Source organism: Melanaphis sacchari, unplaced genomic scaffold, assembly GCF_002803265.2.
Source record: "Melanaphis sacchari strain LSU unplaced genomic scaffold, SCAv2.0 Contig13_pilon_pilon, whole genome shotgun sequence".
Lineage (NCBI taxonomy): Eukaryota > Metazoa > Arthropoda > Insecta > Hemiptera > Aphididae > Melanaphis > Melanaphis sacchari.
The window spans coordinates 1,366,977-1,379,946 of NW_020270588.1; the positions used below are offsets into that span (position 1 = coordinate 1,366,977).

At 26.3% G+C, this 12,970-nt stretch overlaps 1 protein-coding gene across 9 annotated transcripts in view; it reads left to right on the forward strand.

Moving 5' to 3' along the window:
* The first annotated feature begins 3,809 nt into the window (after positions 1-3,809).
* LOC112591593 (histone deacetylase 4) overlaps positions 3,810-12,970 on the forward strand; it is a 53,600-nt gene continuing 44,439 nt past the window's right edge. For 3 of the 9 annotated variants that reach the window (XM_025335443.1, XM_025335442.1, XM_025335448.1), the window contains exons 1-2: positions 4,174-4,372; positions 11,819-11,950. In XM_025335443.1, coding sequence (XP_025191228.1) covers positions 11,911-11,950 — 40 coding nt within the window. In that variant the 5' untranslated portion in view covers positions 4,174-4,372; positions 11,819-11,910. Of the gene's footprint in view, positions 4,143-4,173; positions 4,373-11,818; positions 11,951-12,970 lie in introns of those variants that run through there. The other 6 variants (XM_025335438.1, XM_025335444.1, XM_025335449.1 and 3 more) reach the window with 4 other exon arrangements.

The following is a 12,970-nucleotide window of genomic DNA, read 5'->3' on the forward strand; positions in this document are numbered from 1 at the left end:
TTTGCTGTTCATAAATCGATATCGATGCGCAAAGGCGTATTGCCGTTTGCCATTGATGAAACTAATTCTCTCTCACTCGCTCTCTCTCTCGCGTCCGTCCGTGGCGTGTCACGACGATGTCGCGGCGATTGCCGCCGTGCCGCTCTCCTCCACCCACACGAACCCTATCGCTAGCCGCTACACTACGACTACTGCTACAACACAACAACAACAACACAACAACAGCTGACGGAGGCACACCGCACACCGCACGGGCGCGAGCGCGTACCGAGAAATAATAATAATTATTGTCATGTGCTGCGCCGCTCGAACACGCACGCGCGCGCGCGCGCACGCGGCGTACGCACTACGCACATGCGCTCGCCGAGCTGCGTCGCAGCACTTTGGCCGCAGGAAAGAACGATAATAACGTTGTAAATTGTAATAACCTACCTACGCGCTCATGTTTAGCACCATTGATTACAAAATAGTAATAATAATAATATTAATATAATATTATTATGGAACACTGCGAGTCGTAGAGATAACTTGTCGGCGGCGGTCGCGTTGTCACCCGCGTCGTCGCCGTGTGAAATAAAACTCCCGATAGATGGCGATAAGAAATCGGAACGTTAAATAAAATTCCTACTTGTTTTTTTCAACGGTTGCGGGTGCGGTGCGGGGAAAACAGGTTTTTAACCGTCACTCGACGGCCGGGTGCCGCCGACTGCCGCCGCCGGGACGGTGTCACCGATCGCCGATCGTAAACATTCGATACCGTTATAGGTACGATATTTTATTGTACAATATTATACGTATATATATATATCGATACAATATCTGGTACGACGACAAAAAAACTTAAAAAAACATCAGTACACAATTGAATTTCCGCTGGTTGTTTCCCGTACGAACAGTAAAATGTGCACAAAAGCCGTTGCGGGATTTCGTGTTCCGTTTTAGGTATTACGTTTTTCGCCTGTCCACCGCATTTGAATAAAAATGTCGTAAGACACCGTTTATAGAATTATAAACTAATCTCACAAAGAAAAAGTCCCGTTTGTATGATTTTTTTTTTTTTTTTTGTAAACAGATAATAATTATTGCCATGTAATATTATGCAATTGGAATCGGTGTAGCGAAAAACAAAAAATATACGTTTAAAATAATTTATTCTGTAGCGTGTAGAACATGTTATTGGCGCGATAATAATTCATATTATTATTATATACCTATAACTTATAAGGAATATAATATCATTTAATTTTAATACGATACAAATAACAAAATTAAACGTGCAGTACACAGGTCTACAAAAATATTTCACGTAAAAATATTGAATTATTCGTCATAGTCTTAACACTCATAACTTTTCACCATAGAAATCGGAAATAACTCTTCGATATCTCGCACTTGTATTTCTTCTTATTCATAATAATACTTCAGTCAGTGTAGTCATCATACGCCTATTTTATTTATTGCTGCATTTCGACAACGTTTATTCCTTCGCCCTCAAATTTGCCCACATACATTTTGGTTCTAAACCTGAATAAAAGTTCAACATGCAAAATGATTACATTAAACTTTTAAATTATGTTTTTACAGTTCCTCCTGAAAATACGGCCAGTGAGCAATATTTAGCGCTCATAATCAATGGTAGGTTCTGTTACACGTAAATTATCATCGAATTATTGTACATTGTTATGATATTTTATAATGAATATAAATTGTATGCGGGCAGACCGCGACGCGTGGTAAGTAGATAGTAGATACGGCGCGCGCGTTGTCCGAAAACGGTATAAGTACGCCGTTCTCGAGTGCCTACAACTGAAACCGATTGCCTATAAGCCGTCGCGTGTCGTACGCGTTGATAATATTGAACATAATTCAATATCAAAATACCGTCGGTCGTACCCTTCTATTATTACCGTCGGCTATCGGATGTGTCAGACGTCGTATGTACGCGACAGAAAATAATGATTGTAATCAGAAATAACGCCACACAATATTAATATCGGTATCGTCGTGTCAACGTTGTACGCAATTGACATTAACAATATCTGAAAATCGTTGGTTCCGGGTTCGTTCATACGCGCCAAAAGCGCGCACGTCGGTCAGTATCGACGTGTTGTCGTTATGTAATATAATGATTAAATAATAAATAATGGCTTAAATATTTATTATAAAATGGTTACTAATACTCTAACACATAAATATAATATCATAAATTCATGACTATTTAATACATTAATAAAATGATGTGTGTACTAGTTCACGCGAATGTGTGTGTGTTGTGTTCTGTTTGTCATTGAATATTTTATACTTGACTTGATATCAATTCGAATATTGAATACGGTTTTTATTTCTTTTGTTTAATGTGATACAATATTTACCAATTGGTGTATTTATTCTATAACAGTATTGTTTGTGTGGTTCGAATCGCTTTTACTCGCCGATAAATAAAAAATACATATTTATAATATTAAATAAATAATAAACCATCGCGTACACGTCGTTTGTCGTCTCTTATTTCCCCTTCCAGGCCCACACCGACATCGACATATCTCCCCGCACCGCGTAAAATAGTTTCAGCCTTCAGGCAACAGGTTATTTGGTTATTTGCCGTCGCGGTATCGTGTATCAATTAAAAAAAAAAAATACACAAAAACCCGTAATATGTTATACGCATATGCTCATTATTGTATAATATGATATAAAAATTGTAAACATTAAATACGAAATGAAATTATAATGAGTTTTTAATTATATTGATTATGGATATAGTGTGATAGTCATATTCTGCGTGCCTAGTGATTCCGAAACATAACTATAAAAATATCTACCCACAGTCTAGTTTTTCAACTAAAAATAGATCATTTTCCTTGAATTTTCTACCTATTTATTTTTTTTAGTTCTATAAGAATATCAAAATCCAATGCAAAGCTTTTTTCAATTTATTTAATGTTTTATAGCATTTCTCAAAAGCCTAAAAAAATGGTCAATTAGGAGCCAAGTATTTTAACGTTCAATGTACGCATACCAAAGTCGATCTCTTCGCTTGCAATTATTAATTTAAACAATAATCGTGTTCGCGTACACAGGTTCATCAACTAATCGAGTACTTATTCAAACCAAACAAACTTATAAACTACACTGCTGCACAAATACTAAGTAAAAACTGTTTTAATACTTCTCAATTGTTAAACTCTATTGACATATTTTCTCAGAATTTAAAACTGAATAATATAATTTAACCATAAATAAAAAATTAGTAATCATAATTCATAAGTTCAAAAAATACAATAGCAATTACAATTCAATGTTTATGAATAAATAACAAAAAAAATAATAATGTTTAGTATAAAACTATAAAAACAATTGTACTTGGATTTATGAAAACAGTAGTTATTATGAGAATCTAACTCATTTTTGGATAATATAAAATTCAAATACCATCAATTTATCATATCATAAAGATAAGAGAATAACGTAAACATTCACCTCCACGCATATATATGGTGGTTGACTTTAATGTTCGATATTATTATACAACTATTGTTAGCTGATATCATAAATGTATATATATATATATATATATATATATGGTCGCTATCTAGTGTTTTATAATATTAGCGATTAGCGATACTATCACAGAAATGCATAACAAAAAAATAATATTTGATATCACCACAATAATAATGATAACAATTTTATTAAGTGATATCCGTGATGAATTATTTTAAGTGCGTTGAAGAGAGGGGGTATATCGATAACAAATACTTACCGTATCCACTTCTCACGGTGTCCACTGTCCATTATATTTGATTCAAGACAATTATGTCGTATTCGATTTGAAATAAAATAATAAAATTACATTTTTTTTTTTTCGTAAAACGAATTTATAGTTCCCATTTTCGTTTTCACGATTTCCAAAATTTCCCCGCGCAAAGGGAATTTCCCTGTCACATACCAACACTGGATTTCGTTCGTCGTGCGCACGTTCCAAGTCGGCGGAAAATACATTATTATTATGTTGTCGCGTAGATGATAACATGAACGGCACAGGGACAATGGTATCCTCATCGGTATTGCTGATAAGTGCGCGCGCGTGAACTTTGCCGTGTGGACGAGGACGACAGTCAACAGCACCGCCAGCAGGTAATGTGAGTTATATAAGTTTTGTTATTATTGTTATAAGGCACCTTACCTATATTGCAGTTTATTGTGTTTATTAGTCTACAACGTACGTTCCGTTTGTGTGTGAATTGTATATTTAATATATACGCACGCGCGCGCGTGTGTATACGTGATTATTTTCTATAGTCTTTTCTATAAGTTCACGTTTATAGGTACTTAATCGTGCATAATTCAGGTCTCTGTGTGTATTTATAAGGTACGTATTTGTTCGAATCAATATATGCGTTATGTAGTTGGTACCTTGAACTTGTCTTTATTATTTGCAATTTTTTTTCTCACTATAATACTGATTTCAATGAACCATATTATTTTAAGAAGCACCAGAGTAACAATGATGAGCTTCAAGAGTAATTTAGATCAGATTGATGGTTTTTGTTCATTATTTTTCTACAGAGAGATCATTTTTTAAATAGTTATTTTCAATTAATGTAGTCATTGGTAAATCCTAATACGTTCTATGACTATAAATTGTAACTATTGATCTTTTCAATCATATTTATCTATTCTATACTTATCAATTTTAGCTTAATAATAATTATTAAATAACTTGAATAATGTTATTGGTGCTATGATAACTATACATTTTTATTTTTATAAAGAACTAATGATGACAATTAATGTAAACTTTGCTCGTATTAAAAACCTAAATTATTTGCAAACAATTGTTTAGGGTATATCTGATTAATAATCGTTTGGTTTTTATTGAAATTAATTAAATTTAAAAAAAATTGTTACTATGAATATAAGTAAACAATATGAGTTTTTTTAAATAAAAATGTATTTAACTGAATATCACAGTTATTATATTTTACTTTTATCAAAAAGAAAACTATGTTTAGGTAGTATAACTAAAGCATAGGCACAAATAGAGAATTGTATAGGGGCTTAAGCCCTTTCATCTAATAAAAAAAAATCGTCGCACTTTCCATTTCCAATAAATAAATATATTACTATTATTGATAAATAATTTGTTTACAATTTTATTACATAGTTATATTTATTATTAATTAATGGGTAACTACAATTTTAAATTTATTTTTCTGTTATAGTTAGTAATAACATTTAATATTGATAACATGTAACTTCATTTTCAATATTAATTAATCATAAGCTATTTAAACTTTCCCGCAGCATTGTTGATCTTATCTGTTTTCAATCTTTGCACGGTGGAAAATAATTGTTCACAAGTAACAGAGTTGATTGGCAAATTTATTGCTTCATTAAATATAATAATTTGGAAAGTTTTGTTGTTCACCATTCAATAAATTTATGTGATTTTGTACCATTTTCAAATCAATATTTTCATAAACTTATTAACACTGTATTTAAAATTTATTTAAAAAATATATTTGAAATTATTTACGCTGTACAGTCAAAAGAATCAGTTGAAAAAAAAAATTTAATACATGAGTAAGTTTTGGGGAAGAGTAGATACAATTAGGGGGGGGGAGGCAAGTTCCACAAGTTCCACCATATTTGCATCTATGAGATACAGCAATTAAATATGATTATAATCTAACTTGATTTAATTATTTTTTAAGCCTTTTTTTAGTTAATTACAATAGGTTAATATAGACATACTACTCATACATTACGAATAAAAAAGTATGTGTTTTTATTATGTTAAATGTTGGATTATTGGAATTATCCTGAATTATAATTTGTATAGTATCTATCTTTTAGTTAATTGATTTCTATTACATTCGACTATTGTCTATTCTTCTTCTTCTTGGGTTAATCGGCCACTAGGACCATCTATTACTATTTAAAAGATATATTTTATTACAAGTCATATAGATTAGAAGTCAGAGAATATTGAAATGAGACTTTTTATATCCAAATAATTTTTACTGTATTTATTCTTTTATTAATATTTTTAATTTATATTATTTTTGAGTTAGTTTTATTGACATTATTGATCTTGAATTATTACTATTACCATCACTAAAAAATAAAATATAAATATTTTTATTATTTTATATATATAAGACAATCTGTGTTATATTCTATTGTGTATTAAATAGTTTTATTGGTTTAATGTTCACTTTCATGGATAAATGTTTGTTTTATGCATTTTTATATTTATTCTATTAACTAAGAGAATACTTATGTACAATTAAAGTATTTTATATTTTAAGGTATTTATTTATCATCAGCTTGCCATGCCACCTCACCATAATAAATTTAACGCCATACTATTCCAAATTCATTAGAAAAAACATTGTTACTTACCATATAATATATAAAACCAAAATCTTTAATTTTAGCAGATCGTAGGAAGCTTATAACAATTTATATAAAGCTAGATTCTTTCATAATACATGTTAACCAAATCTCTAAGTTTATTGGTTTAGACATACAGGCACACACTCAAAATATGAAGAGGTTGTGGGGTTCTTCTAAATGAGGTAATAAAAAACATCAGTAGATGACCCCATAGAAATGTTCTAAATTTCTATGAAGAATAGGACTTAATGGGCAATTTAGGACTTAATGCATTTGAAGTTATTAAAAAAGACATTAGAGCTCTTGCTTCTATTATAATTAAATATTTAAACATTTATTATGTTTATTTTTTTTATTTACAATAGTTATATATATTTTATTTAATAAAATTATGTAGTTTTGCTATAATTATTACATCCAAAAAATATTTAAACTTTTATTTAGTTATAGAAGTGTATTAGCAGGATAATAATAAATAAGTTCCTTTTTTTATTTTGTCAATTTAAAACTTCTCTTAATCTGGCTTAATGGTCTAACTGTAAAAATTATACTATATAAATATGTTTTTAAATCAAACCAAAGTTGATATGTATTTAACTTTAAATAGCTTCTATATGAAATTATTAAACTATCAATGCAAATACTTTCAGATGGTTTAAGTGCATTTTTAATAATGTGTTCAAAATGTTTATTTAAAAATTAAACAAACTATTTAAAAAAGCAATCAAGGATTAAGTTTAGGTGAGTTCTGTAAAACTGGATAAAATAATTGAAGAGCATTGTAGATTGTATGTAATTTATATGTTAAAATATTTCATTGTTAAAAAAAATGAATGTTAAACAAATGAAATAGCAGTTATATCTAAATCTTTTTTTTTTTTTTTTTTTTTTTTTTTTTGTTAGAAAACTGGGAGGACGACATTCCATTTTCCCTTCTTAAACTACTTTTAAAAAAAGTTGTTTTAAATATAAAAAATATCATGCATTCTATGTTTATTTAAATTGTTTTATATTATTGTAAATACAAAATCTATTAAAGCACATAAAAGTGCTTAAGAAATTATTTGAGTTATAACTTAAAAACAAAATAATATACAGGTTTACCAGTTTATATTAATATATATTTATGTAACAAAACCCAAATTAGTGTTTATAATTACTAAAAGAGATATATAAAATATAATTACTTTTACATTATGTACTGAATACTAATTATACTTATTCTTTACAATACATTTTATTAAAATACTATGAATTGTTTTATTCTTATTTTATTAGTTTTATTACAATAATACAAATTAATATTTAAGGATTATCTCTAAAATGTATAAAAACATTAATTGTTCATCTAATTGTAATTACTATTGATTTTGATTAACTTCCAAATGTTATTTTTGTATGTGATTGAATTAAAATAATACCTAGTAATACCTACGAATATTTGAATATTTCTTTTTTTTATTTCATATATTGAAAAACTAATTTTTTTTATTTATAAAATTTTGAAAAATTGAAAAAAAATTATGTTTCTAATTAAAAGTGTTTTGTATTTGTATATTATGTACAGCTTTCAAAATGTTATGTTCAAAATTTTTTAGATACTTTAACAAAACTATACCATCTTTGGAATGCAAAATTTGGATGACTTAATAGTTTATTTATAACATTATGCATGGGCGTTCAACCCCTACCCACAGTTATTTTTAATGTGGCCCTCATTTTAATTTTTAAACATCAATTATTTGTATATATTATGAATTATTTTAATTGAATGATATATTTGTATTATTATAAACAACTGAATGGCATTAATTCATAAATAAAATAAATAATTATCAAAATATTAATGACCCAGTCTTTACAAAAGGTTAGACACCCAGGTATTATTTTTCTAAAATTTGAAATTAATAATCCTTTAAAAATGTACCAATTAAATAGAAATTTTAAAATAATTAAATTTAATATGATCAATGTAATTTTTAGAATTTTTTTTTTCATTAATTAATTTATTATTTATTTAATTGCTTATTTACTATCTACATAAAATATGTAAATTTTTATTGATAGTAAAATTTGAAATAAAGAGGGGCCCACTTATAAGTCTTCTGAATATGAGTTATTATTTTATTAAGTTGTGGTTACATGGGTTTTTTTTTTTAGTTAAATATTGAGTAAGTCTCTAACCATGTATGACTAATGTGTCATTTAGGACTTTAATTCTTGAAATTTAAAAATCTTTGTAACCTTCAAGTAATATAATATTAAATAAATAAACAAAATAAGTTCATAGTCTGCATAACTAAATAATCATTTACATTTAGGTATTTCAACTTTATATGTATACATTTAACACATAAATAAATATACTGAGTTGGCTATTCGTTTGGTATGTAATTCATTCAATTAAGCTTAAGTTTAAAATCTGCTCTGGCACCTTATATGTGTTATCTTTCTTTATAGAATTTGATCTAAGAATTGTATTCAAGTTACCACACTTGTCTTTTACACTTGTGTAATTTTAGTAATAACCATCATGCACACTTGTTCACCTGTAATATTTTAGTATGCATTACAATATATAACATTATAGTATTATTTACATCAAATTTAATATTGTTTTTATTTACAACTGTTAAACATTTTTATAAATTAAATACTTTAAAACTTTTGAAATTATATTTTGATAATGAAAATATAAGACAATGTATTACTTATATAATATTTAATGAGTTAGATTTATTCTGATTCAATAATGTTTTTATATCACATACAATTGTATTTTGTATATATGAATATGACAGGTCCAATAAGACAAGTTGTTTAAGTCATTAATTATTTCATGAGTGGAAATTATCATTGTTCACTGTGCAGAGTACCCTAAATAATAGGTAGCAAGACAGATAAAACTTAATAGATTTTGCATAATTAGTGTCACATTTATTTCTTTTCTTGAATATCATTATTTTATAATTGTTTGAAATTGTGTTTATTAAAATATAATTGTGCATTTATAGTCGACTACCTATAGTCAAACCATCATATATGTCTTGGAGAGTATTAAAAACAAAAAGTACACTTGCACACAAACAATAATAGATACTATTTTTTTAGATAGAACAACAAATATGGTTTTATAGATAGAAAATAACCACAGTTAATTTTTATCTATTAGTTAAAACATGGTAAATGTTGATACAGTATTATTTATCAGTTATCATCAAGGCTGTAATTTTAATGTACTGAAAAACTATGAATACCTATGTATGTGCTTATATATTCCAAATTAAGATATATGCACTAAAAAAAATTAAATTTTTAAGATAAAAGAAGTTGAATAAATATATTTTATTTAAATTGGTAATCAAATTTGTATCTTGCTTATTTTAAATTCAGGATGAAATTCATAGATACTTTTAAAATCATATGAGAGAATGCTACATCTGTGCATGTTTTGTCTCTGTCTTACAAACATACAACACAGAAATGTATGGTTCAGTAGAAGTAATATTGTGATGTTTATTTTTTACTTAATAACAACATTTTATGCAAGAATACTATTTATGTTTGTACTTATTTTTTTTTTACGACTTTTCAGTTTTCAAGTAAATTAACTTATAAGCTATAATTTATCAGTATAAAAAATATTACTATTTGAAAATGTTCATAATTCGCTTAAAAATGTATTGTAAAATCTAAAAAATTTATGTATAAATACAGCACATATAACTTTTTTTCTTTATTAAGTGTAATGATAGGACAATTCATTCTAATAATAAGACTAATGATATAAACTGTGATGGTACATTTTCCATTTTATACTTTGTTAAAACAAAGACAATATAATATGTGGATTTGAATGTGTGATGCATAGATATATTAAGTTAAGATTTGGATTGAATGTAGAGAGTACAATTTTGAGGACAACTATTAGAAAAAGACTGCATACAACTGGGTCCTATCATATTCACAGATATTAGAAACTTAGAACTAGTATATTAATATGTCTATGGTTTGACATCCATCTTGATAAATTTTAGTTGCTTACAGTTCAAATAACAACCGTAGTATTGTAAAATATAAAAATACTAAATTAAGTAAATGTAATTTATAACATTTATACGTAGATTTTTTGTTGGGATTTTATAAAAGAAATATTCGTAAATTATAAAGGACAAATTGTGTGTGCAGCAGTAAAATACTAACATTTTATGTATTTTTATGACATAATGTTATTTTATCACTTAAATCTGATAAATAGTAATTAATTTACTCTGTACAGAACTATTTGTTAAATTACAGTTGAAAAACTATTAGCTAAAAATTAAATTTAACATTCCATATTTTTTTAGAAAATAATTTCCTACAGAATTTTTATTAAAGACGAGAGTATGGAATTATAAGTTGTAATATATTTTATTGGATTGGTTTAATATGATTAATTTATGGGCTTTACGATAGGTTTTATTCTTGTTATGATCGATAAATCTTTTATAGATAAAACGAGTATTCTTAAAATATAATAAGATTTCTCTAAATATTTCAAGTTAGACATGATAGTATATTTAAAACAGATTATCTTTTGAACTTCTTAGTTTCAAAAATGTAAAAACAAATTTATTTTATTTTAATGTCTTTTTAGAATTCAACTGATATTTAATTCTTACAATTTTTAAATTACATTTTAAAATACAAAATATTACACCGATTTAATTGGTTATTAAAAAAAGTTAAAAATGTTGGTAATTATTTTTTACAATGATATGAATTTCAGCAAATAATATTTTGCTGTTTAAATCTTTAAAACCAAAAAATTATTTTTGAATTCCTTGGTAATTTTCGTTGCCTAGTAAAATGATTTAATATTGTTTTCGTATTAAAATTAATACCATAATTTATGATTGAACTACTCAGTAATTTATTTAGCAATTAGTTTTATTATGGAAGTATAGTTGTATTTTTGTTTCTTCGTAATTTTGTTTACTTCAAAATTGTTTTAGTAAAATAATTTAATCATTTATTGTAAATGATTAAATGAATATGATTAAAGTAGAACGCAATATAACCATTATCAGAATAATTATTTTTAATTTAGAGGACACCATATATCGATTTCTTATCTTCGTATATCATACTCGCAATATACCAATTTACTTTTTGTTATACTACAACTTTTTGCCCCGGATAAAAATTGGAGTTAATTGTCATACCATCAAAAATACAAACGAAAATATTATCTTTGTAAAAGCGTTGAATTTTTTTTTTTTTGATGTCCTAATAAATTCGAAAGTGATTTATATAATTATATATGATTTTATAAAACTAAAATTTAGAAAAAAAAATTAACGCTATAGTGAAGGTAATGTTCTGATTTATACATTTTAACAATTATTATAACTTCATGGTTTTATTCTTTCAGGAACATGGGTCGCCCAATACAAATTCATTGACAGGATACCGCAGATGTAACGCTTATTTTATGAAGGCTGTAGCCAATTTTTTTTTTGAAATATGTCTGCTGATCATTCTGAATCAAACAGTAAGATAACAGGTTAGTGTTCTTATAATTTAAATAAAGTTTATAATACATTTTAATATTAAATGGTACAAAAATAATATGATTTATATAATTTAACTATCTGAATAAATATAATATCATTATTTTATTTTTTACTTATATGAATACAAACGAAAACTATTAATATGTGGGTTCGTCGAGCTTTGAATAAACGATGACATCACTATTCACTAGACTATTTGTGGTTGAATATAATGGTGGTTAATATTATTAATATAAAATTATATTAATAATTTTTAAAGTTTAATAACTTGTGTTTATTGTAAGTGTTTCTCTTGTCCGACGTTATAATAATTAACGAATGAAAATGTGCACTGTGCAGTATTGCTTAAACTATGAATATTTTTAATCACGTATTTAATTGTAGTAAAAATAACATGTATCGAAATATTATTTTATTTAAATAAAATTATTGAAAACCCAAACAAAATATATTTTACTGTGTTTAACTCATGTGTACTAGAATCATTTTAGTTTAAATTATTCATTTTTAATTTATGGTGAAGAAAACAATTAATTATATCATGATTGGAATTCGCCGAATCAAGGTTTTCCTTCGAGTTCGTTGTTCTTTACTTAATTGGAAATACTATAACTATAAATAGAAAATTTGTTTTAGTATATTATATCATTTTTTTAAAACTCTTTTAGTATTTATACCAAATTAATAGTACATGTTTAATGTTAAATAATATGTAGTATTGGATTTTAAAAAACATTATTTATTAATTCATTATACTATGTCGATTTCAATAGTTTTGGCGTAAATTTTTATAAAATAAAAATTGGGTATACAATTCATTATCTAGCATCTAACTATGTATATGTCTATCCAGTATATGCAGTTGAAAATTGTTGTTTTTTTATCATTATTTTATTTATAAAGTAATTGATAACATTCATTTCATGCTAGTAATTCATACTGATGTTTATACGTATAAGGTTATAGGTTTTAGTATTAAATGTTGATATTATGTAGATCAATATTTGTAA